Source organism: Prinia subflava, chromosome 8 (assembly GCF_021018805.1).
Source record: "Prinia subflava isolate CZ2003 ecotype Zambia chromosome 8, Cam_Psub_1.2, whole genome shotgun sequence".
Lineage (NCBI taxonomy): Eukaryota > Metazoa > Chordata > Aves > Passeriformes > Cisticolidae > Prinia > Prinia subflava.
In genome coordinates this window covers 331155-356791 of record NC_086254.1, presented here as the reverse complement: position 1 = coordinate 356791, position 25637 = coordinate 331155, and the positions used below count along the sequence as shown (strand labels likewise).

The 25637-nt window shown below is 47.7% G+C and overlaps 1 protein-coding gene across 1 annotated transcript; it reads left to right on the top strand.

Moving 5' to 3' along the window:
• The first annotated feature begins 64 nt into the window (after positions 1-64).
• On the top strand, positions 65-25230 carry FKBP6 (FKBP prolyl isomerase family member 6 (inactive)). Its single transcript, XM_063402313.1, has 8 exons — positions 65-5329; positions 6660-6749; positions 7317-7519; positions 8687-8806; positions 9766-9960; positions 10243-10352; positions 13658-13745; positions 24819-25230. The coding sequence occupies exons 1-7, from the start codon at positions 5101-5103 to the stop codon at positions 13731-13733; spliced, it is 1023 nt and encodes a 340-aa protein (XP_063258383.1). The 5' UTR covers positions 65-5100; the 3' UTR covers positions 13734-13745; positions 24819-25230.
• Positions 25231-25637: the final 407 nt, after the last annotated feature.

Here is a 25637-nt window from a genome sequence, read left to right as displayed (position 1 = left end):
ATGAGGAAGCACACTGACATTACTAGTGGTTAGACCCTGTAGTACCCTGTGGGCGTTGGATTGGTGGGGATTTGCTGCAGACTTTGTGGTGTTCATGCTGCACTCAGAGCAAAAGATGCCCAGCCCAGGGGTCTGCTCCGGGAAAGGGATCTGCTCTGGGAAAGAGGGATCTGCTCCAGGAAGCTCAGAGCTGTATATGGAGAGTAAAGGATACCATAAGGCAATATCCCAGCAACCTGGACATGGCTTTGAAAATGTCCCAGGACCATCTGGTGTGATGGATCAGTCACTTCAGCACGACCAGCTCCAGGGACACCTGCCTCCAGGGAGAGGAAAGAACTGCTTTGCAAGGTCTGAAGGGTTAGCAGTGGGTGCTGGGGATCAGTCATCTGTTGTTCAGTAGCTGAACAATCAAAGGGTGGAAGAATCTCATCCTAATGACAGGATCTGAGGGAATGGCTCTGTCACTGTCACAAGAGGGTTTAGTTTGAAATGAAGAAAAGGTGCTTCCCCAAGAGGGTGCTGGGGCACTGAACAGGCTCCCCAGGGAATGGGCACGGCCCTGAGTCTGCCAGAGCTGCAGCAACATTTGTACAATGCTCTCAGGTGCAAGGTGGGATTATTGGGGTGTCTGTACAGGGCCAGGAGTTGAGCTCAATGATCCCTGTAGGTCCCTTCCAACTCAGGATATTCCATGATTCTACATTACTTGAACCTGTGGAAAGGCACATTCAGGAGCCTCAGTTTGGCAGAGAAGCAAGAACAAACGTATACATTGGTGGTGGTGTATTTTGTTCCCTGGTCTCTGGTTGGCACAGGCTGGTTGTGCATTTTGGTGACAGGCCCAAGGCGCCAGGCCCCTGGTAACCCTTTGCAGTTTGCAGGAGCCACTTCTGGGCTGTGTGCAGGGTGGCTGAGCCCCTTAGGTGCCCTGCTCCCCTCAGCCCATGGCCCTAGGCAGTGTCTCTCCCTAGCAGACTGGGCACACAGTCCCCCATGCCAGCTCACTGCCCTGGGTAGCTGGAAAGACCAGGACTGACTTGCTGCCTGCACACAGCTCTTCAGCTCCTTTTGTGCCCCCATTGACCTATTCAGTAGCCTCTCACCATGGCTGCCCACTTGGCTCCAGCTGTGCTTGTTCTCTGAGAGAGGGTTCCTGTGTCAGCCAGCAACCAGCCCATCCACCTCAAACTCCATTTGGAAGGATGTGCCACAAAGACCCTGAACACTCACAGCTCACCCTCTTCAGGCATACAGACCCTTCCACGGGGACATCCTGGCAGGTAAGCTGTGTTTCAGTGTGGTAGACTGGGGATGAGGATGCTGAGGTCAAGGCTGACATTTTATGTCCTTAGAGGAGAGGGAAAGGATTCTTCTTTATGATGGAGCGCTTTGTGCAGCACCACGGTTTCTACAGGAGGACAACTCTGCCACAGCTTTAACTGAGATAAGCTGAGAGAGCTGGGGCTGTTCAGTCTGGAGAAGAGGAAGTTCCAGTATGTGAAGGGGGGTACAAGGAAGCTGGAGAAGGACTTTTCATCAGGAACTGGATAGATCAAGGGGAAATGCATTCAAACTCAAAAAGGGGAAATTTAAGTTAGATATATGGAAGAGATTTTTCCCATGAGGGTGAAGAGGCCTTAGCACAGGTTGCCCAGAGAAGCTATGGCCCATCCAGCCCCATCCCAGGAAGTTTCCAAGGCCAGGTTGGATGGAGCTTGAAGCAATCTGGTCTAGTGGAAAGTGTCCGTGCCCATGACAGGGGGGTGGAATGAGATTGTCTTTAAGGTCCCTTCCAAGACAAAGCATTCCACGGTTCTATGCCTGTGCATCTGTGGGATGCGTTGGGCAAGACTGAGGTGGGCTCTGTCCTTGCCCTGGCACCTTGATGACACAGGCCAGCACAATGCTGGGTGCCAGGGAGCTGCAGACCACTCCTTGGCAGCACACAGGGCACAGGAGCTGCCCCTCCAGCACTCTTGGGAGAGACAGCATGCAGGGCTGACAGGACAAGTGACCACAGTGCAGCATCAGTGGCTCCTTGAACATCTCCAAGCAGATGGGACAGAGCAGCTGCTCCTCCATCGTGTCAGTGCTCATCTTCTGAGCCATCCTGCCACCTTTCCACACAGATCGTGGCTGGGAAACACTGCTTCCAAGAACAAGATCAGCAGAACGGAGAGTTGCAAACCCATCCTTAAAACTCCAAACAAAGTCTGAGATGATGATTTTTACCCATAATGGGTTTGTGGCTACACCTGGCCCACACCTGGCCATGTGTCCTGGGTCTGCCCAAGGTGTCAGCAGTCACCCCCAAGCTGTTTCCACCTGGGCCCAGGCAGGGATGTCAGACTGAAGTGGACTCCTGCCTGTGTCCCAGGGCCCAGACACAGCCAGGAGGCATTTTCCACAGAAAAATTCCAGTCTTGTCCCTGTATGAATTCCCACAGATCTCTTTGGAGTTATTTCAGCCCATGGACATCCTCAGAAAGACTGGCATCACTCAAGTGATACATCTAAGCAAGAAGCAGAAGGAAAACATTAAAAACATTTATCTTGGAGACAGGAGAGCTGGATTTGGGAAGCTGAGGCAGAACTCACCCCGTTGAAATTTGTTTCCATGTTCCATGCTCTTCCCCAAAAGATGTGAGCTGAAATCCCAGCCTCTTCTGTCAGCTCCAGGGAGCACAGGGTGGTGTGTTTCCAAGCTGTAAGGCTCAGGCAGCACTGCCTTCCCTGCTGTTCGTAGTTGAGACAGAACTGCAGACTCCTGGGCAAGTCAAACACGTGGCCCCGAAGTTGAAGAAAACAAACCTGAAGTCAGGGACTTGGTTACTTCCCCAGGGAAAGGAGAGGCTGTGACCTGAGCTGGGCTGGTGTCACACATTGCTGTGGGGTGAATCAAGAGAAGCTCAAGTGTCCACCTATCACCGTGGAGGCCCAACCAGGAAAACAGACTGGGGACACAGATCTGGGTGCATCAACAGCAGCAGGGCAGAAGACCTGCCCTTAGTTTATTTTTCCATTATATATCTGTGGCAAGGTGACCACCTTGGATTGGAGAAGGGTATCGCCACCTCTCCTGCACATTGGTCCAGGAGGCTGTCATTCAACCTCCCCTTCTCTTGGAGAAAGTATTCATAACATTGCCAATATTTACAAAACATGGTCCTGTGTTTACAATTCACCAGCGTGAGAAACTGCACATTTCTCCTTTAATATGAACGCTCAGCAAACCAGGAAAATTCATGGCAACATCCACCAGATAACCCCGGAGCACAAGCAGAGGGACTAGCCTCAGGTGCTCCGTGTACTCACAGAAAAACACTTCAAAGAGACCCAAATAGTACCCAACCACTGAGGTAGCCTGCACAGATTTCTCCAGCTCCGCTTCTCCCAGTGCATGGACCCAATGGACTTTCCTCAGCTTCTCCCAGTCAAGCTGGTGGGACCCGGTCAGACAAGGTAGCTCTTCCTCAGGATGGGAACCCCAGTGGCTCCCGTCCTGCAGCCTCAGCCCCTCCGGGATGTTCCTGCTCCCAAGGAGAGCCAGGCAGGCTCTTATCCCCCTGTCCCTGCACACCCCAGGAAGGGCTGCCTGGAGCCATGCGTGGGCACACACAGCACATCACTGGGCAGGACCAAGAGAAGAGCTGGCTGTCTTTACCTCTGACAGCAGCCAGGATCCCCAGATCCCCATGGGACTTCCTTTATCCCCACTGCAACAGAGAGAATGTTCTCACCAAAGCCCTTTATTATCAGCTAAGTTTAAAGCAACTTGGCTTTAAGATATTGTTATCGGCTAGGTTAATTTTGCTATTAACTACAATTTTGCTGTTGTTGTTGTTAAACCGGTGGGGGTTTTTTGTTGTCTGGCGAAAACCTGTTATGCTTTGGGGAAAAAACAGGAAAACAAACACTGCTCATACTGTGTGGGGCAAAGCACAAGGAATTATTTTGTATGATTGTGAAAAAATATAGTTTCTCATATAATAAATAATTCCTGGTTCACGGATGTGTTTGGCTTATGAGCATCCCTCATATGAATCCCATCATGATCCCATCCCCTGGCTTCCCTCTCAGCATCTCCTGGGGAGCTGGGGATGGTCCTGTCTCCTCCCTGGAAAAGTGTCCAACTTTGGGAATGTGGTGAGGGAAGGATCAGCCTGGGGCTCTCACCCAGCTTCACACTGAAGGTCTTCCGGACACAGCAAAGCAGAAAATGCAGCACCTTCTCTCCAAATAGGGGCTGGGGACAGGCTGTGGGGATGTCCCTTCCTGTCTTTTCCCCTGCCTTCCTGCCTTCCTTCTATAAGCTTCTGTGAATAAAAAACTTGGGTTTATGTTCTTTTGTGGTGATCTCAAAAATTCTCAAGAATGTGGGTTTCTTTCTGCTTTTATTTTATATTCTCATTCATTTTGCATTTATACAATTTCAGGTGCCTGAAGAAGGCCAAACTTACAAAGTAATTTGAAACCAGTTTGGGGTTTTTGCCTGTGGTAGTTTGTGGTTGGTTGGTTGGCTGGTTTGGGGGTTTATTAGTTTTTGGTTGGTTGGTTGGTTGTTATTTTTGTTTATTTGTTTTGTTTTGTGTTTTTTTGGGGCGGGTTTGTTTGATTTTAGTTTTGGTTTTTTTGGTTGATTGGTTGGTGGTGGGTATGGTTTTGGTTTTCCTTTGGTGTGGGGTTTTATTTGATTGGGTTTTGCTTTGGTTTTTTTGGTTTTTTTTTTTTTTTTGGTGTGTGTTTTTTGTAGTTGTGTGGTTTTTGTTGTAGTTTGGTTGGGGTTTTTTATGTTGTTTTTGTGGAATTTGGTTTTGGTTTTTGAGTTTTGGGTTGGTTTGGTTCGGGATTTTTGTTTTAACGAAGTGCAGAGGCGGTGCACGCCGCGGACTACACCCCCCAGCGTGCACCGCGGCGGTCCGTGACTTTTCATCTTCCATTGGTGCAGAGCCGCGCAGGGGCGTGTCCATTCCCGCGTGGCTCTAAAGCTGCTCCTTGGGACGAGGTCGCTCCTTGGAGCGTGATTGGCTGGAGGCGCCACGCTGGGCGGGCGGCGTTGGCGGAGCGGGTGAGGCGCGGAAGAGTCGCCGCGCGGCCATGATGGCGGGCGAGGAGGAGCTCGGGGCCGGGTGGCAGGACATGGACCCGGCTTCGACTCCCACGTGGGCTCTGGCACTGACCCCGACCTCGGCCTCGATACCCTCTTTGTCTCTGGCCTCGGAGTCTCTCCAATCCCTGCAGGACCTCACCGGCGATGGAGGGGTGCGCAAGGAGCAGCTGCGCCCCGGCACCGGTCATCCCGTGCCCCCATCCGCCTCCGTGGCAGGTAGAGCTGGGTCTGGGGCCCCCGGAGCCTCCTGCGGGCCGTGGGAGGTCCCGTGGCCAGGGCCAGGCACCTTGTTAAGGATCTCCCAGTTCCCTGGCACAGGTTGCCCAAGGAAGCTGTGGTTGCCCCATTCCTGGAAATGTTCAAGGCCAGGCTGGAGCAACCTGCTCTAGTGGAAGGTGTCCCTGCCCATGGGGCAGGGGGTTGGACTGAATCTTCAAGGTCCCTTCCAACCCAAACCATTCCACGATTCTTGCAGTCTCACCATGGCTGGTGTCCTGGGGTGAGGCTGCCTGAGCTCGGCCGGGCTGCCCAGGGGGAGGTTCAGCGTGCTCTGCAGTAATGTTGCGCCTGAATTCACAGGTAGTTGAGGCACCAGTAACCATCTGAGCCGCTTTTAAATAGGAATTGCTTAGTTTAGTCTGTGTTCAGCTGTACTAAGAAAGCAAAAGTCCTTGGAAGTGTAGGCTGGAGTGAGGGTCTGGTGCTCATCTGTCACTTGTGTCTTGGTGTGAGGTTTGGTCGGTGTGGCTGGACCTGAAGCATGTGCCAAGGGAAAAAAAAGGGGGCAGAGACTGTTGGGAAAGATCCTCCAAGACTCTGATGTTGAGGTGCTGGTGGCAAAGACCACAACAAGACTTAAAAGTGCTGATATTATACTGTAGTGTGTCTCTGAAGCAGAGACTATCTCCTCATCAGTATTTTAACATTTGGGATACCCTGTTTAACTTCTTGTGGCTGACACATTAAATGAAAAGGCATCTTGACCTTGCAGAAAGAAGGATTTCTAGGGCCCATCTGTGCTCACAGAGTAGTTTGAAGCTCGAAGTTCCTGAAGTGCAGGGCCCTGGTACTGTGTAAAGAGAGGCCCATTACAGTATATTTTCTGAGGCAGGACTGGAGTTACAGATGCAGAACTTGGGGTGGCGGTACATTTTCCCCCTTGTTCCAATTTCCAGAGTTCCAGCTTCAGTTAAGGGATTATTTTTAAGTATTTCTGCATGTAACTGGGGCATTCTAATTTGCTCAGCTGAAGTTTCCAATTCTTAAAAGCACAAAATCACATCTCTTAAATAACTCAGGACTGTGAAGCAGCTGCTTAGTCTGGGAATGATGCTGAAACACAGCACTTGGCTGCTTGGATGTGACCAGGTTTTTGGTGTAAAACAAAAGGGTTTGTGCTGCCTCTGCCGTTCTATAGCAGAATGGAAGAGAAGCAGGATAACTGGGTGGTTACAGCTGCTGGTATGCTCCTGATGTTGCCACTATGGGCTATGAAATCAAACTCTTGCTTTTCCCTTCTCCCCACTCCTCACTTTGGGCTGTACAGTGAAGTACTCCGGATACCTTGGAAATTGGAATAAACTCTTCTGTTCAAACGGGAACATCAAGTATCCAAGGCTGATGAAACTTGGAAAAGGTAGGTTTGAAGCACAAACTTTGTCCCGAGGCTTGGGATTGTATTAAGGCATTTTGGGACCTGGGGTTGTATTATGGCATTTCAGTTTAAGTGCTGTTTGGTGTCCCTAGGTTGTTTGAAATGTTTAACAGTTCATGGAGTCCTAAATCCTCCTGGTTCACATGGGAGAAGGAATCTGGACCTGCTTACCCTCTGCCTGGGAGTGGTAGGGAGGTGTTTCCCACCTGCCCTCAGGTAGTTTTAAATCTCTTGAGAGGAGATGATGTTTTCCAGGCCAGACAGGTCTTGGAGCATGCTGGTTTAGTGGAAGGTGTACTTGCAGTTGCAGGGCTTGGACTGGATGATCTCTAAAGCCCCTTCCAACTCATCCCACTGTGGTATTTGCAATACCACATGTTTGGTCCCACCACAGGCTGCCCTGATAATCCTCTCTGGAGCAACTGGCTGTTGTAGTTGCTGAGACAGGAGTTCTCAGGGATTTTTTTGTTCAGGCTTAAGGAGACATTGTTTGGTGTGTGTGAGGGTGTTGGTGTTCGTGAACCTCACCTGTCCCACCCCTCGTGACAGACATCACGCTGTGGGGGCTGGAGATCGGGCTGCTGTCTATGACCAAAGGAGAGGCTGCGCTGTTTGTCCTTGCTCCAGAATACGCCTACGGCCAGCGGGGCTGTCCTCCCTCCATCCCCCCAAACACCACGGTCCTCTTCAAGGTGGAGTTGCTGGACTTCATAGACTCAGAAGAGTGTGACACGTTCTTTGAGTTGACTTATGTGAGTTCCCTTAATGAGGCTTGAGACTGAAATCTGGAGGGTGCACCATCGTTGTCTTGTCTCACAGTTGCTGTGGCTTGTGTGCTACATGTGTTATGCTGCTGCAAGTATCCAGTCCCTGGGCTTCCAGCTCTGCTCTGTTCCACATGCCTGCCTTTTGTGTCCCTTCATGTCTGTCTCTGTTTGCCCTCCCATGCAAAGGGGGAAGGTGGGATCTGCCTTTGTTCACTCCTCTGTGCTGGATGGAGTCAGTGGAATGGCTCCCATTTATTTTTAGTTTTACCAGAAACCTCATGGTAGCACTAGAGGGCACCAACTTCCGGGAATTTCTTTAAGGAACAATAAGGAGCTGTCTGTAACAATCCTCTTCAGTTTGCAGTGTTCCAGTGCCCCACCAGCAGCCCCCGCTTTGTCTCTACCTGTTGGCTCCTCTCCCAGGTGTTCCTTCCCTGTTCTTTCCTCCCTGGTAACTGTGCTATTGTTAATTCACCTTTTCATGTCAAGAAGGGCTTTGGGCTGTGGTGGTGGATCAGTGAGTGGAGGAAGAAGCTAATGGGGGAGGCCCTCCAGCCCCCTCCAGCCTCTGCACAGGCATATTTTTCCCCAGAGCCCTGTGAGCAAACCACACTTGTGCTCCCTCCTTGCCCCTTGCCCACCCATGTTGGCTGACTGACCTCTCTCTATGCGCTGGTTCCAACTTGTGGGCCCAGAAGAAAACCTATGCCTCCATTTTTATATTTTTTTAAATGATTGCTGGGGTTTTTGTTTTGCCGATTGGGGTCTTTGGGAGTGCCAGGCTGCCCCAGAGCTGGCCTGAGAGCAATTAGAGCGACATAATGTTTCAAGCAGCTTTGTGCCAGTGGCTGCATTTGTGTTAACTCAGCTGTGCACTGAAAGAGTTGGGCAGGTTTTAAGGACACATTCCTGCTTTTTTCAGTCCCCCTTTGGGCCTGGGGAACTTCCTGACCTCTTTGTTAGGAATAATCAGCCCAAGAACACTGTCAAGTTTCAGCATGGCTGGGGAGATACCACCTGGTGGTGGCCTGGCCTTGGTAAGGACCTGGCTTCTGCTCTGTGAGTAGGAGTGGGCTGTGCAGGACTGTCCTGTCTGAGTTCTCTGCCTATTTTCTTTAGTTTGAGCTGTAATTCATGTATTTCTTCACACAGGAACAGCAGGATAGACTTCCTCTAGAAAAGGTGTTGAAAGTGGCAGCCACGGAGAGAGAGTTTGGCAACTACTTCTTCTATAAGCAGTGCTTCAAGATTGCCAAGGACAGATACAAGAGGGTATGGCACCAGGAAAATGTGGGCTGGGATTTTGGAAAGCTGTGAAGGAAGGGATTATTTTAGCTTACCACAACAGGTACAGGTTATAGATCAAATAACTTTGTGGTATTTTCCAGGCATAGTTTGTTACTTCAGAACAGGGTTTGCACATCTGGTTTTGTGTGAGCAGCAGTGGTAAATGAAGGAATAGACACAAAATCATTTTGATTGGAAAAGCCCTCTGAGACCATGAAGTCCAACCATTCCCCAGCACTGCCAAGGCCACCACTAACCCATGTCCCCAAGTGCCACATCCACAGGGCTGTTAAACCCCTCCAGGGGTGGGGACTCCACCACTGCCCTGAACAGCCTGTGCCAGGGCTGGACAACACTTTCAGTGAGAATTTTTTCCCAATATCCAACTTAGACCTCCTGTGCTGCAACTTGAGGCTGCTTTGTCTTGTCCAGCTTCCTGGGAGCAGAGCCTGACTCCCATCTGACTGCACCTTCTTGTCTGGGAATTGTAGAGAGTGAGAAGGTACCCCCAATCCTTTTTCCCAGCCTGAGCCTCTTCAGTTCCCTCTCCAGACAGGGTAAATGCTCAGTTATTCTCAAACTGAAAGGCATCTGCTACTTTTTCAGAGGTAGAGATGATTCAAGATTGCTTTTGCTTGGTATTTTTGAAACAAAAGTAATTTGACTTGCCTTCTTCCCTGTAAGATTTCCATATTTATCCTTAATATCTGAGACCTGAGTCTTTTTTTATTCTGCTGTATTCCATGGTAAGCTCCTAAACCTGTTATATGGCCAGCATGACTAGTCCTGCTGAGAGTGCCATGCCTTGTATTTAGAGTTCCGATTGTTATTATTTTAAGTTTCCTAAGTGAACAGAAACGTGGGTGTAGCTGTTGGATGAGATGGATTTCTCACTTTTCATGATGGATTTGTTGTGTGCTGGCTGGTTTTCTCTCTCTACTCAGGCACTCTCCATCCTGGGTCGCAGGTCTTCCAGTAAGGCAGAGCAGAGCCAGATCAATGCTTCCAAACTGCTGCTGTTCCTGAATCTCTCACTCACTTACCTGAAACTGGAATGTGCTGACCGAGCTTTGAAATACGGGGAGTTAGCCTTGGAGATGGACCAAGGAAATGCCAAAGCGCTGTTCAGGTGTGGCCAGGTGGGCAAATAAATCATCATGGAACATCCCAGCCTGGCTGTGGAGGGAGCCCAGAATGAACTGAGGAGAATCTCTGAATTCTGGGCTGCTGTAGCAGTCAAGGTGGTTTGTCTGCATCTGCCCTTTTGGAAAGTCTGGCTCTCTGGTAATGTATCACACGGAGCTTTTCCTGGGGTGTTCCTGAGTTATTTGTCTCAGGAATGTTTATTTTTGCACAAGGACTGAAGAAGGGCAGTGGGTCTTTATTTATCTTGTGATGTATCTATCTTCTTTCCATGACAGGCTTGTCTCTACATGAGGGAGTACAGCAAATCCCGGGATTTCCTGGCCAGAGCTCAATGCATCCAGCCCTTCAACCGTGATATCAACAATGAGCTGAAGAAGTTGGCAAGGTGAGAGCCCTCCTTTCCATGCCTGGGGAAGAGAGAGTGTTTGGACAGGCTGTAAATACCCATTCCAAAATATTTAAAATGTAAAAAAACCCTCCAAACCCCCGAACAATTGCGTTAATAAGTGACTTGGGAAAATGCATGTGGAGAAAACAGCTTGAAACATTTTTCAGGCCCAGAAGCTGCAAGTGAGGAGCTGAGAACACCTACCTTTTCCATATATTTCTTTGGTGGGATGTGTGTTGCCTGACTTGTGAGCAGATCAAGGTGAGGACAGGGATGTAGGGGCTACTAAAATGGCTCAAATCCCATGAAAGACAGTTGGCTGATGCTCCAGCTGTTAATGTTCTCAATAAGTATGATTTTTGTTCCCTTTAACATGTGATGGTTAAATTCAGCAGCTTTTCTGCACTGCAAGTGCTTCAATGCATAATACTGATATTGATTAAAAGTGAATTTCTTGCCATCTTGGAGATAATAAATGAACAGCCCTGAAGATGAACTCTTCCTTTGCTCACAGACTGAGTACAGGACTATCCTGCCAGCTTTAGTCATGCTCCAGCCCCACTAAAACATTACTAATGCTTGTCTATGTCCTCATGATGCTCTTCATTTGAAACTGCCAAAAGTATTAGCTTTCTCCCAAAAGTGGGTGCTGTCCTCCTGGCACTGTTTGCTGAGGCAGGAGTGATGCTGTCCTCAGCTGTGGAGCTCACAAAGCAGCCATTGAAAACAAACCTTCTTCTGTACATCACTACCAGGCACTTGCAGAAAGGCAGCAATTAACATCTAAAAAGAATGGTTGGTGCTGCTGGAAAAGCCAGTCTGGTGGGCGGAGTGCCTTCCACCAGGGGATGTGTTGGTAGAGGGCCGTTCTGTCCTGTGTATCCCTGTTGTCTTTAATACTCTGTCATTCATAATACCAAGTCTTCAAATTTATTCTGTTACTTCTGAAGTACAAAGAGCTTGAAGGCAGTATTAGCTGCTGGTCTAAAAAATTTAAATTAATCTCTTGTATTCATCCTGATCTCCCACTGGGTATGGAGCTACCTGATGTCCACTGATGGCAGGGAGTTCTAAACTAGTTTTAAACTAGATCTGGCTGGCTGCTCTTGGGGGCATGTACATGTGCAGTGCTAGAAGGCCTGGTTCTAGAAGTCTCATGTATTCACTTAGATTTGTTTGAAATATGTTGGTAGATAAAAGAGAAATCTTGCTAATGTTGTTGAGGTGGTGTGGCCGGGAAGCAAGAAGGCATTTCTGCCTTTGTCAGCTCCAGCTCTGTAGAGAGCAGCACATTTAGTGAGTGTGCGTGTATCAGAATTGAGTGCCACTGTCGTCTTGCCTGTTAAAACTGCTGTAATTTTTGCTTTTAACCATGGAATGGTTTGGGTTGGAAGGGACCTTAAAGGTCATTTCACTGCCATGGGCAAAGACTCTTTTCACCACACCAGAATGCTCTAAGCCCTGTCCAAACTGGCCTTTAACAATTCAGGGATGGGGCAGCCAGAGCTTCTCTGGGCAGCCTGTGCCAGGGCCTCACAACTCTCACAGGGAAGAATTTCTTCCCAATGTCCCATCTAACCTTGCTCTCTGGCAGTGGGAAGCTGCTCCCTCTTGTCCTTGTCCAAAGTCCATCTCCAGCTCTCATGGAGCCCCTTTAGGCAGAGGAGGGGGTTCTGAGGTCTTCCTGGAGTCCTCTCCAGGTGAACACACCTGTTGTCCCAGCCTGTCTTCAGAGCAGAGGGGCTCCAGCCTTTGAAGTATCTCCATGGGCTCCTCCGGACTCGCTCCAGCAGCTCTATGTCTTTCTGATGTTGGATCGCAGCACTGGAGGAATGGTCTTTTGCCTGTGATAATGAGTGGAATTTTTTTAGTGTGAAACAGATGAAGCAAGTGTTACTGGGTGTTGTTAATGAAGCTTTACCTCAGGTTAGATATGTAATGTTGCCAGCCTGCCCTTACCTGGGAACTTGTAGTGTGATCTGAAAAATGCTTCAGAAATGGAATATTAATCAAAATCTTGTTCTTAGTGGCTTTTCACTTCCTTACTGAGTACATTTATACTTTGTTAAAAGCAATGTTGTGTGGTAATCAGTAAACTCCCTTTTGCTGTCTAAGACAAAGCTTTGGAATGTATCTGTTTACTGGCTGAAACAGGTTCTTGGTGAAATCTCCTGGAGAACAACAGGCAGAATCCAGGGTGGGAGGTATGTAGAATGGGTCTGGCACCAGCTGTGGTGGATTTGGTGCAAATTCTGCTGCTGAAGCTGATAATTTTATTGGAAGACTTGCATTGCATCAAAACCAGAAGGAATTTGGGTTGTTCCAATATCTGGCATTAATCTGTTCCTCCAAACAAGGGGCTCTTGGATTTCCTGCTGTCATAGGTGTGGGAATAGGCCATATCCTTGATCATTTGCATCCTTGATCAGCAACTTATGTGTGAGACTTACTAGAAGAGATTTGCTGTGCCAGGATTTCACACCCTCTGAGGTTCTGGGCCCCAAGGGTGCTGAGGGCTGCAGCTGAGAGAGCCTGAGCCAGCCTCTCACTGGGGATGGTTCTAGTGTGTTGCACAAACCCCTTTTCTTTTGGCCTTATATGGCAGCAGATGCAGGAAAGCCAAACTCGTGGGCAGCCACTGATCCCTGGGACAGTGTTCTCAAACTGAGTCACCCTGCAGCTCAGGGATTCCTTACCAGTGAGGTGAGAGCACTGGGAGCAGAGGATGCTGTGCTTGGAGAAGTTCAAATGGAGCAGACTGCAAAGCTTTGGCCATCCTATAATGCTGGCAAGGACAAGACAATGGAGGAGGAAACATCTGCCTTGCCGTCCACTTAGTCCAGACACAAATCCCTGCTATCTCCTGCTCGTCCTCTGCCCAGATCTTATATCCATGGTAAATACCCTGCTGTATGGCAGTTGGACAGTGTTCCTGGGTGCTAAAACAACTTGCATAAGGATGCACTAAGGTATCCCACAGTACACAGGTGGGATTCCTCTGAACTGTCCCATGCTTCCAAAACTAGTATAGGAAGCGCCTGTCTCATAGAAGGCAAATGATCTAAATAGTCCCAAGCAGAGCAGAGACCCAAGATCTGGGGATGAGGCATGACGTTTCTAGCTCTCTTTCCCTGACATTGCAGAAAGAAGGGCTTGGAGGCACTGTGTCTCTGCTGCCAGCACACTTTTCCATTATGTTAATTTATTTATATCCAAAAAATAACATTATTTTCAGGTTGTGACACTGAGGGTAGCCCAAACAGTCTCCAGCCCCTTATGCCATCCTGTGCTCTACTTTGCAGATACTACAAGGAGTATGTGAAAATGGAGAAAGAAATGTGCTGCCAGATGTTTGACCCTCTCAATTCTTATGGCTGAGAAGAAATCAAGGTAACCAGGTTTTGAAAAAGGCTGAGTTCTCCCAAAACCTGTCATGCATGTAGTGTTCTCAGGTGGGGAACCTGCTTCTCTCATGCGCGGGAGGCTTTTAGAGACAAAATAGAAAGTGTTGGGAGTGTGTGGAGAGGAAGGGGAGGATGGTGAGGTGGAATACTCCTGCCTCATCACCTTGGAGAATCTTTCCTGTGAGGCAAAGCATGTGTGGGACAGGGACTTGAAACTGCCAGCAGTTGAGTAAATTTGGTTTGTTGTTTCCTGTGCAGCTCATCCTAGCTATTCCTGGTCAGAATGGTTCTGTAGTCTTATTTCTCTGCCAATTAAAAGAAAGGGGGAAAAAAAGTTCCTGTCAAACTTAAGAACTGGATTTCCTCCTCTCCTCCAGTGCTTCTGTCTGTAGCTATTGGAGTGCCTCGCTTCAGAAAAATCTAAGTATTTTATTTCTGAGGTTTTTTAAAGTATTAAAAGAAGTCTGTTTGGATAGAAAATTTCAAGTAGATGTTTTGGACTCTTTAAAGCCTTAAATTTTCTAGCAAAATTGACAGGTTTATAAATGCACAAAGGCTCTTTGATCATTCTTTTTTTTTCTCAAAGTCTTCAGAGGGTGTAGGCAGGAGTGAAAATCTTTGCTGGTCTCTTGCTTTGGGGGAAGCCCTAGGGAAAGAGTTCTGGCAAATGACAACATCCTTCTGTCATGAGCCATCCCCAGCTCAGGGCCATCAGTTTGCTGCTGTTGTCTCTCCTGCAATACAGGATACCTCTTTGCTAGCAGAAAAATGAATATTGGCAGCCTTTCCATCAGCTCTGGTGTTTAAAGTTGTCTCTTTGTGCCTGTGAGAAAGCTAAAGCAGCGTTTGAAGAAGAGATTGGATTGAGTGCTGCTTCCTAAAGGAGCACAGCCTTCTCCTGGCTGGAGATGCCTCCTTGTGGAGCCTTTACCCTTCCTGCTGCCCCTGTGCTCTGGTCCAATGTGGCCTCAGAGTACAAGTCATCCTGCCCTGGGTTTGGGATGGGACTTATTGTGTTAGCAGGTGCCTGCCCTCAGGAAAGGAACTCTGAAAGGGGATGTAAGACTGATGAGGTCTTGTGCAGAAAGTCTGTAGCTCTAGTCTTGGCAAGAGGCCCTGATTTTCCACTTGCTGTGTTTCATTAGGTTGGCAGTTTGGATGCCTTGGGTCTCATCCCTGGTGGTGTCTGACCTGGGAAGCTCTTGTGGGGCTCTGTGATCAGCTAGGCCTGGTTTGTGGTGGGAGTCAGAGTGACTGTGGTGATCTGCTGGGAAGTTGTGTGCCTTCTCGTTTCCCCAAAAGCATCTTTTGAAGGTGCTGATTTTGACACATCTGGTGTAAGTAAACCAGTGATTTTGGTTAGAGGAGACTGAGAAGTACAAAGGGAAAGGCAGAAATCTCTCCTGTAAGCAAGCTTAAGGGTTGAGCTAAGCTGCTTATCAACCAGTTTATCCACTGACTCCTGTGTGTGGAGTTCTCCCACGTTACACAGATGATAGGTAGCTGTCAGTCAAAAGTATTTCTAAGCTTCCTTGAGGCTGATTTTTGTTGCAATATTAAAAGTAAACTAAGTCTCCCAGATGAACATAAATCACTGAGATCCCCAAAAAAATTCTACTGTTCATTCATGACAAAAAATTAATCCTTTGCCGGAGGAGAATCCTGCAGGGCCCTGTGCGAGCTGGAGGTTGGGCTGCTGCTTTAAAACTTCATTATACCTTCAGATAGGAGCAAAGCAGTTCCAGCAGAAGCTCCCGCTCTCTGTCAAAGACACTGGGAATTGGTCAGAATTGAGGCAGAACATTCTTTAGTGTTTTCCAGCAGCTTTGTACCAGTTAAGTTTAGGCCACAGGCTGTACTGGGCCAGTCTGGCAGGCCAGCTTCATCCATTTTCTGTTAGACGCTGAGTGAGACATAGGCTGGGAATGCTGTCTGCAGTCCATGGTTAATGGACCAGTAGAATCAAAAAAATTACAGAAAACCTCCCTATGTTCCAGCTGACAGGTACTTGTGGAGCACTGAGCTGACCTGTGGCCCAGCTCCTGAATAGCTCAGAGCTGCAGTTGTGGCATCTCTTCCCTCCTAATCATTGTTGCATCCATCTGTTGCTTCAGAGTTCTTTCCCAGGTGGGACTGCTGTGCCTTTGGTGTTCCAGGAGCAAAGCTCATTTCTCTGTACTGAATAATCCAGGGCTGTTTTGTATCATTACACTCAAACCTGGGTGTATACCTGAGCATCTTCCTTCCGCCTGGTATTTTTGCGAGGGATTTGGCAGTGATAGGACAAGGGGGAATGGCTTTAAGCTGAAAGAGGGGAGATTTAGATTGGATATAGGGAAGAAATTATTTCCTGTGAGCGTGGTGAGGACCCAGCACACGTTCACCAGAAAAACTGGGCCTGCCCCATCTCTGGAAGTGTTCAAGGCCAGGCTGGATGCGGCTCTGAGCACCCTGGTCTAGTGGAAGGTGCCCCTATCCATGACAGGGAGTGAAACTAATGGGTTTTAAGGTCCTTTCCAACCCAAACCATTCCGTGACCTCTGTATCCCCTGCCAGCTGTAGAGCCCAATTCTTCTAATTGCCACAAACATCTTGCTTGGAACACGTTTCCTACCTTTTGAATGGAATTTCGGGTCAGAATAAACCTTTCCCTTTGGTTAAATGTAAGGCTGCTTGAGGTGCTTCTTGGGAGGAATTCAGAAGTACTCAGAGGGAGACATAGAAGCACAAGCTCCTTTTTAAATCCATCCTGCTGCAGTTCCTTGTGAATCTCTTGGGTCTCAAGCTGGCTCCTCTCAGGGTTTGGTTTATTTACCTGTCTCTGTTCACTTTGTGTGGTGCAGGTAGGTAGAGCCTACTTTCCTGGGATGTGCAGAGCTGGAAGTCCTCCTTGGTGTCCCCTAAACTGCAGAATGGTGGGCTTGAGGCCTCTGTCTTTTTGGAGCTTTTCGTTCTGTTTTGATTGAAAGACCCATCAGAAAATTAAAAAAAATAAATTTCCCATTGTTGTGTTGCTGTGTTGCTCTTCATAAGAGAACTAAATCAAGAGGAGTAGGGACAACTTCCCTAGCCATGTCTGGATTCTAGCAGAGGATCCTTGGTGATAGTTCTGTACCAGGAGGATCAGTCTCTAAGCTCTTGCTTTTGATTATAAGTCAGCCAGAGTGGAAAACTTATCTCTAATGTGTATCTTAGCTTAGTACACAGGAGAAGTAGTCCCAGGAGTTGGGAACACACAGGGAGATGTTCCAGTGGAAACAAATAAGGCTGAAATTATGTCAGGAAACAGTATCTTTGAGGTCACCAGTGACTGCCACGAATTTCAAGTTCTGCCAATTCTGGTGGCATTAATGGGTAAGAATTGGCTGCAGAACTGAGGCTGTGTCACCAGGTGGAAGTGACTATAATTGGGCTGAAAATCAGCATCATTTGCCAGTTGAACTGACCTAGTAAGCTGCAAGAGGCTTGCAAATAAACTAAGTCTGTGCATAACACAATCCTGCCTTGGGAAAGCTCCAGACTTGGAATAACCAGCAACTTACTCCTTCCCCTCCTGCTCTCCCTTATTCCTGAGCAGATCTGAAGTGTACCTCCTGCTGATTTTGTCCCTCCTCACTGTGACTCAACAACAGAGAACCAGCAATTCACTCCTCCTTTAGAATATGCAAATTCCCGGCCCACTGATGTGTCCTGTGCTGCAGAGGCAATTGTTAAATCAGTGCTTTCTGCTGAGCCTTGCTCTGTGAGGGGGAAGGCTTGAAGGAGGACTTAATTAAGCATTCTCCTTGTTAAGCAGAGGAAGGAGAAAAGCTTTAATGAGGTTGTTGAGTTGGGGATTTTGTTTTCCCTCCAGTTCTCTCCTCTTCTAGCATCTTGAACTTTTTTTCTAAGGATTTCTGCAATTCCTACCTGCAATAGTACCTGTATACCTCTCTGGAAAGATCCTGGGCTCTGATCTCTTCTGGAAACTGGAGAAATTACTGCAGCACCTGGTTTTAGGGACCCCTGATATGCTTTCCCAGTGAACGTATTGGACATGGGTTTGGATGCACTAGGCTTTGCTCAGACTGGGAGGTCTGGCCAGGACTTAAAAGTCACAAGATTATGTGAAACAGAAAGGACAGAGACCTGTGCAATATCCCAGTGTCCCACTGTGCCTGTCCTTCAAGGCCTTGGTGAAGTATTGGTCCTCCAGCCTCATCCAAGGATGGGCCCTCAACTGTTCTCTCTGATTTAGGAAGTGCCTAAAGCCTGTAATTTCCTCTTGTGCTCAAACACAAAGCTCCCAGGTGAGGTAGGAGCAGATTCCTGCCTGCAGTGCTGAAAGGAAACTTCGCTGACGGGAGGTTGGAGCCAGGTGGGGTTGGGCTCTACTGTCAGGTGACAAGTGACAGGACAAGGGGAAAGGGCCTCAAGTTGTACCAGGTTTAGATTGGCTATTTGGGAAATTTTCATTGAAAGGGTTGTAAAGCATTGGAATAGAGTGCTCAGAGCAGTAGTGGAGTCACCCTTCCTGTAAGTGTTCAAAAAATGCATGGATGTGGGACTTCAGGACATGGTTTAGTGGTGAACGTGTGGTGCTGGACTTCGGTCTTTTGGACTTATCTTAGAGGGTTTCTCCACCCTTTTGTGATTCTGTTCTCCTCCAGTTCTTGCCTACTAACGGTCATGTGGCACTGGTCCTGCGAAGGCCAGGCTGAGAATGCCACACACTCCTTGTGTGAGGTTTTGCCAGCAGGCAAATCTAATTAAAAAAATTAGATTAATAAAATATCTAATATAAATATAATTAATATAATATCTAATATGAAATATTCTGATGTTACAAATCAGTAGAACATGAAGAACGTGCTCTTTTCAGTCCCGTGATGACAGCTGGTTTATCATGAAGGTGGAGTTTAAAGAGAATTGGCTTTGTGTAAGATGGGAATTTCTTTATGAAGTTTTAGCTTTGCAGAGCACTCAGAGTCACTATCCCTCACTTCCAGCAGCAAGGAGGCACATAATTATCCCAAGTTTTTCTCTGAGTTATAATTTTTAAGGCCGACTTCCTCTCCCCCTCGATTTGTGCCCTGTCTCGGCACCAGTCCTGCTGCTTTGGAGGCTCCAGACTTTCCCTTTGAACTAACAGAAGAGATATCTTTGTCCTATCTGTTTTTCTTAGTCTATAATCCAGGGCTTTTAAATTATCATGGATGCTTATTACTGTCCTGATACTTCAGGGGAAGTGCTCTCCTGGTTATAGGAGGGTGCTAGTCCGAGTCCTGAGACCTGCCAACTCTCTGCTCTAGTGAGCAAACTTGGGCAGTTTTAAGTGCTCTACTTGGGCATTGCAGTAGCTATGATGACACAGGGACAGCTGAAGTTAATGAAAAAAGTGCTGAGGGCCCTCAAAAGTGTTCATTGTCATTTTGAGAAACATTCCTCTGCTTGTGAGTTCCCAAGCCTTGTTCACCATTGTTCACTTGTGCATGGAATCACTGAATCACAGAGTCGTTGAGGTTGGAAAAGCCCTCTAAGATCACAGAGTCCACCTGTTCCCGCAGCACTGCCAAGGCCACCACTAACCCTTGTCCCCAAGTGTCACACATCTCTTAAACCCCCCAGGGATGGAGACTCTACAACTGCCCTGGGCAGTCTCTGTCAGAGCCTGACTAACCATCCTGTGAAAAAAGTTTACAGAATATCTGAACTAAACCTTCCCTAGCACAGCTTGAGGCTCTTCCCTGTTGTCCTGTCCCTGTTCCATAGGAGCCTGACCTCCATCTGGCTGCCCCCTCCTGTCAGGAGTTGTGCAGAGCCACAAGGTCCCCCCTGAACCTCCTTTTCTCCAGGTTGAGCCCCTTTCCCAGCTCCCTCAGCTGCTCCATATAGGAGTGTCTTTTCCATTATCAGCAGCACAGAGTACCTGATAGAATAGGGGGCTGCATCCCTGCCACAACAGCACCTGGGCACTAGTGTCTGTGTCTGACACATTGACAGCAGCACTTTGCAAACAGATGATGTTTTTGGCTGTTGGCACCAGGAAATCCCCACAAGTGCTCCATATTGACTGAGCTTTTGGAAAGGCTTTATGCTGCAGATGCAGGGAGTGTCTTGGCACTGTTGAGAGTTGGTTTGCAGAGGTCAAGAGTTATTTCCAGTAAGAATAGACATGACCTTAATATGCCTCTTGCATAAGCCCACCCTGCTTTATCAGGGTCTGTTGATTCCATAGAATGCTGAATATTATTGTCTTAAAGGCTATCTAAGCACTTGAAAGACTGGGAGCTGCTCCAAGGATCAGTTTCAGCCCCAACTTGCTGGATGAAGTACTTCCTGAGTCAGAAGTGTGTGTTGAAGAGTTCACCACTTCTTTCACCTTCCCATAATTGCACCTCTTAGGAGACCTCTTGCTCTCTGAACAAGATGTTTTGCTGCTTTGGCTGGGTGCAGTTTTAAGGATTTGGGGTTTTTTTTGAAAGGTGTGCTTTCACACCTTTCAAAAAGAAATGGAAAGAGCTCTGCTTTATGTTCTTGCTTTTTGCTTTATGTATCCTTGTCTTATGCCAGATCTAAGCAGACCTGACTTCCATCACTTTAGGTTTGAGATGGTAGTGCTTGTCATCAGCATTCAGGGCCTTTGGAGTCAAGACTTGTTACAGATCTCTGGAGAATTCCTCCTGCCACAGAGTTGTCTGTCTGGCATACAGGAGGTTCTTGGAATTCACTATGGATCTTTTGCAGACCTGAGGATCTCGGCAAATTGACTTGGATCAGCAAAAGAGTCCTGAGGAAAAAAATGTGTTTAAGTGCAAATCTTCAGATGGCAGTTGAAGTTCATGTAGCTTGGCTCTAGAAGAGAAGAGCAGCATATCTGTTCCTTCCACTTTCCTCTTTGGATTTGGGCATCTGTGATGGGGCTCTGACTTTGGATGTGGGAAGGGTGAGTGTGTGTGCGTGTGTGCTGCCATGCTCTGAGGGTATATCCACAGCCACCTCAACCATTGGAGTGGCCACTTGAAGCCCCCACAGCTGGACATCCCTAAAGAACACTTACAGAGAAAAGAGGAGGGCATGGCTGACTGCAGAGTCACTTCCACAGAGAGCATATAAATGGTCTGTAATTAGGGAATTTTCTCCCTAAGGCATGTTGTGTGCCTAGAGAAAGCTCCCTGGGATGGCAATGCCTCATGCCCAGATAAATCAGGATAGGCTGGCATTGTAAATAGCTTTGCCTCTCCTGGTGTCAGGGTGGATTGCCCAGCACATAATAATATAATGTTATCAGCTGCTGAGAGCAGTCTGGTGCTGCTGGATTTTCATCTCAGTGCTCCAGAGCACCACAACCTGTCAGGAACCCCTCACGGAGTCCACGAGATTGTTCCCTCCTGGTCACAGTGGTTTTTCTCCAGAGTGGCAGTGCCTGTGGGGCTGGTCAGGCTCTGAGTGAAGAGCACTTCTCAGAGAGTTGCTGTTCATGGTTTTGGCTCTTTGCTGATGCGTGCACATAACATCTGCTTTCCCAGCCAGGTTTATGTGGAACCATGGTGTAGGATGTGCTTTATCCTTCTGGCTACTGAGTCACAACTTCCCTTCCCTTCCTTTCTTCTCCATGCTCAGTTGTGAATCCCATTTAGATCTGAACAGAAGCATGAAAGAGGAGATGTTCTGTTTCCCCTAAGAGAGGAGGCTGCATTTCTCTGAATAGCCTTTGAGGTCACTTTTCTGAGATATGAAAGCTTTCCGGACTGCCACCACCAGCCTCATTTCTTGGATACTTGCCTTGAGGAGTGCTCTTCTCACTCAGGGTTATCCCAGTGCAACATTCTGAGAGCTGCTGCCTCAAGGCATGGGGGCAGTGAGGGCTGAACTGCCAGGAGCAGTGTTTAAGTGCACAATTCTGAGTTTTTCAGTTTCCTCATGTTTTGACAGGAACTTTCTCTGCTGTGTTTGGTGCTTCCCTACAGCCCTTCTAGAGATGGAGGCAGGAAAAGGGGAGCTGGGGAAGATGCACCTGCAGGTTTTTTTGTGCAGAAAAGCAGCTTAAACAAATTTAAAAGCCTTAGTTATGCATTAATTGTTAATTGTGGCTTTAATGCAGAGTAAAAGTGACTGTGATTATAAGTGACCTGGTGTGTTACTCCCTGTGAATTGATGATCAGCTTTGTAGTTCTGAAGGATAAGTTAAAATAACTGAGACTAACAGGCTTGGGTGTGGCCTTTGAAATCTGCATGTGCCTTGTGGGGTTTCGTAGCTGAGTTGCTCCGACCTGCCTTAGTGAAGGAAACAAATCTTGGAGAAGGGTTTTGGTTGGAGTGTGCCGTTCTCCTCCATCAGGAGCAGCACTGGTATCAAACCCCATCCAACTCCTGTGTTTGCAGGGCCATGTGGTTCCCCCCCACTTCTCTTCTGATTGTGGAGCCATTGGGTATAAACGCAAGAGATAAACTGATCAAACACTCCCTGAAATGGCTTTAGGATTTCAGTTTGAATATTTTTTTAATTAGCTGCACATAAAGACTTTAGTACTTCAAATAGCAGCCATGAAACCAGAAACCTCTTGGTCTGATCCTTTAGTTTCCTGATGCACAAGAAGCCTCAGTAGCTGTAGGCTTGCTCCAAATTAGAACAGTTGTTCCAAACCCAAACCACAGCTGACACTGGTGGGAACACCCAGTGATCAGCTTTGAAGTATTCCTGTTGGGAACGTGTCAAGGAGCTGCTGCGTGGGGATGGGATTAGACTGACAAGAAGCAGAGTGGAAGTCAGTTGTATTTTAGGAGGAGCAGGGATGCTTTAGTCTAACAATGCACAGAACACTGTAGCACATCAAGGATGAGGACTCCTTTTTCCCACTTGAAGCCTTTCTTTCCTTCTCCTGGTTGACAGAACTTTCTGCTGAGAACTGGACAAATGATTTAAGCGTTTCTCTCTCTGATTCATTTTCAAGGAGGAGATCAGCTGAATGTCCTTCAGTCGTTTTCCTTCTATATGGACTTCCTTTCCCCCTTCTTCTGGAAAGTGCTGCCAGCCTGGACTGACAATGGGTATCTTGTGTGTCAGGAACCTCGTGTACCCCTGGTTCTGAGATGTTTGGCAGTACAAGGGGGCCTATTAAATGGGGCTGTAACATGGGATTTGGTGAGTGTGGATGAACCAGGACAGTGACTGCACTAAATCCCTGTTTGTGGTAGGATGGAAGTCTCAGTCCTGTGTTTCTGGCAGTCTTGAAAGTTCCTAAACTCTTCTGTGCTTTCATTATCCTGAACTTTAAATTGAGGATAGCCTTTGTAAGAGGCCCATTGTCCTGAATCAGACCCAGTTTTCTGGCTGGGTGGCCTTTGATCATAGGTTCTGTGTGTCTCTGATTCCACTGCTCCAGGGTCAGCAGAGGGAGATGAGTCATTGGGGGTGGGCTGGAGAGTCCTGATGTTCCTCAGAGCCCCAGTTACCCCGTGATCCTGTGGTGCCTTTCAAGGATGTGTAACAAATGAGGAGTGGATTTTGAGCATCATGTAATTTCATCTTCTCTTTTAGTCTGTAAAGAGGCTATTTCTCTCACACTTCCCAGGGGTGGGGTTTGCCTCTTGGTTAGCAGCCTGTAACTTGATATCCTCTAAGGAACAGGCTTCCCTATTTTGCTACCAATAATTTGATTTACATGTGCTGAAATGGCCACTGTAGCTGAGCTGGCTGGGCCAGCTGTGGTGGCATGTGGATGCTGGAAGAGTATAAAAATGCATCTGGGGTCATGGTATTCCTGAGCTGTGAGCAGGTCATGCACCTTTTGGATGAGATCCTTTAATCCTCAGAGCTCCTGTAGGAAACAGATAGTGGGTTGTTTTGGGGAAAGGTTTCCAAGGATTTCCTTGGTTTTTCATTTGTTCTGTTTTTCCTTGTGCTGGTAATCCTGTGGATGAGAGAGAGAGACAAGGTTTATGTTCCAACAGTATTTTGGTGCCTTTTGTGCTCACAAATTGGGGAAATACTTTCAGTAGGAGTTTTTCTGTGTTGGTATTTGAGAGGAGCCACTTGCAGCTACATCAAGAACAGCAGGATGTGACCTGTGGCACCAGACACAGGGAAAGGTGCTGGATATGCCTGAGGATGAGGGAGAGGAAGGTGCTTCTTCTGCAGGAGCAGAGGGAAAGCCCACCTGGGAGAGGCACTGGAGGAGCAGGTGAGCTTTTGGCAACAAGTTCAAGTGAAGCCATTAGAAGGTGAAGTAGGTGAGCCAAGTCCTGATCAGTGACCAGAGATGTTCCCCTGTGAAATTTAGAGCTTGGGGGGGAGGAATCACTGCTTAAACAGTCCTGGTTGTTATCCAGACCAAGCTGATGCTGCACCAAGGTACTGATTTCCTTCAGGTTACCCTAAAGAAGGGGAGGTATGGGTGGAGGCTGAGATGAAAGAAAGAGGTTTTGCTAGATGTGGAAATTGTGATTCCTCTTGCCAGGGCTCCAAGACTGTCAAGGACCCAACTGCAAGTGGGAGTGATGAGGTGAGGTAATGACTGCCCAAAGTGCTGGCTGTGCTCTGTGATCTGGTGCTGGGCTGCAGCTAGATGGCTATACCTTCCAGTGCTCCTGTCCTGCAGCAGGAAGGGGCTGGGAGCAGGGAAATATGGGGAGAAACAATAGAAATCTGGGTTGAGGAGAAATTCCTGTGTCTCGTACAAGATTGACCTTTCTCCCAAAGGCAGAGTAAGTATCCAGGGTTCAGTTTCTCAGAACCAGGGTGGAAAAGCGTAAGTGATGGGAAGCATGGATGACCCTGTGTAGGAAAGGAAGTGGCCCAAGGAGTACTCTGGAGGTTTCCATGAGGGGGCCTGGCTCGTTTTTAGCTCTTGTCACTTGATACTCTGTTTTCTCCAAGTCTTTCATGAGGAAGTTGAATGGATTTTTAATGGAATTTCACTGTGTTTGTTACACTTGTGCTAAGCCATGGAATTCTAGGTGTTTCTTACAGGGCCACTGGATGTGTGTGCTGGTAACCATGGATGATTCAGAGCTGAAAATAAATAAACTGTACAGGTGATGCTGGGGAAACACTGACTGTGATACTTTGTCATCCTAGGACTGTTCCAGCTGTCCAGCTCTGGGCACATGGAGATCTCAGCATCATATACAAGTTTTGGAAAAAGGGGCAGGAGCACTGTCTTACTTTGAGAGACTGAAGTGAAAGTTCTGTGTTTATACACAACTTGATTTTCCTGAAGTTTGGTTTGTTTGCCATGTTTTGAGGCAGTTTCCAGAATAATTAAGTCCTGCTGTTGGAGAGAGGAAGGGTCTGAGTAAATTCCTTCTCTTCTCCCATGCACAAAGTTTGAAGAAAACTCTTTCCTGATGTCCTGCCTCTTGCAGGTAGATTCCAGGCTGCTTTCAGAGAATTTGTAAGTGGGAGGAGAATGCCATGAAGTTTTCTATTTACACAGGTTGTTCTCAAAAAAAATATGTTTGATATTTTTGTTCTGAGGAAATAAACCAACTTAAGCACTAAAGCTGGCATGACTTTTGCCAGTTTATTGTGTAAGAGTGATTAATGCCTGAAAGGAACTCGAATTTGAAATGGAGTCTGTAGAGCTGGCTCCGTTTGTGGGCAGCAGGTTGTTGTACTCTTTGTTTTGGCTGAACACTCCTGTGAATGTTGATGCTAGATTTAAAATTGCTGAATAATACCAGCTTTGGCGCAAACTCTAGAACTCTGTGTGCTCAGAACATGGGGCTGTGGTTGAGACTGAGTAAGTGCAGAGTCAAAGATGCTCTAAGAGCTGGAGCACCTCTGCTTTGGAGCCATGCTGGAAGAACTGGGGGTGTTCACCTGGAGAAGGCTCCAGGAATGCCTCAGTGTTAAGAGGCTCCAAGAGAGCTGGAGATGGACTTTGGACAAGGGGCT

Excerpts from the sequence above, each read along its gene's own strand:
- FKBP6 (XM_063402313.1), top strand. The coding sequence starts at position 5,101 with ATGATGGCGGGCGAGGAGGAGCTCGGGGCCGGGTGGCAGGACATGGAC. Across the intron at positions 8,807-9,765 it reads CCAAGGACAGATACAAGAGG|GCACTCTCCATCCTGGGTCG; the intron begins GTATGGCACCAG and ends CTCTCTACTCAG. Across the intron at positions 10,353-13,657 it reads GAGCTGAAGAAGTTGGCAAG|ATACTACAAGGAGTATGTGA; the intron begins GTGAGAGCCCTC and ends TCTACTTTGCAG.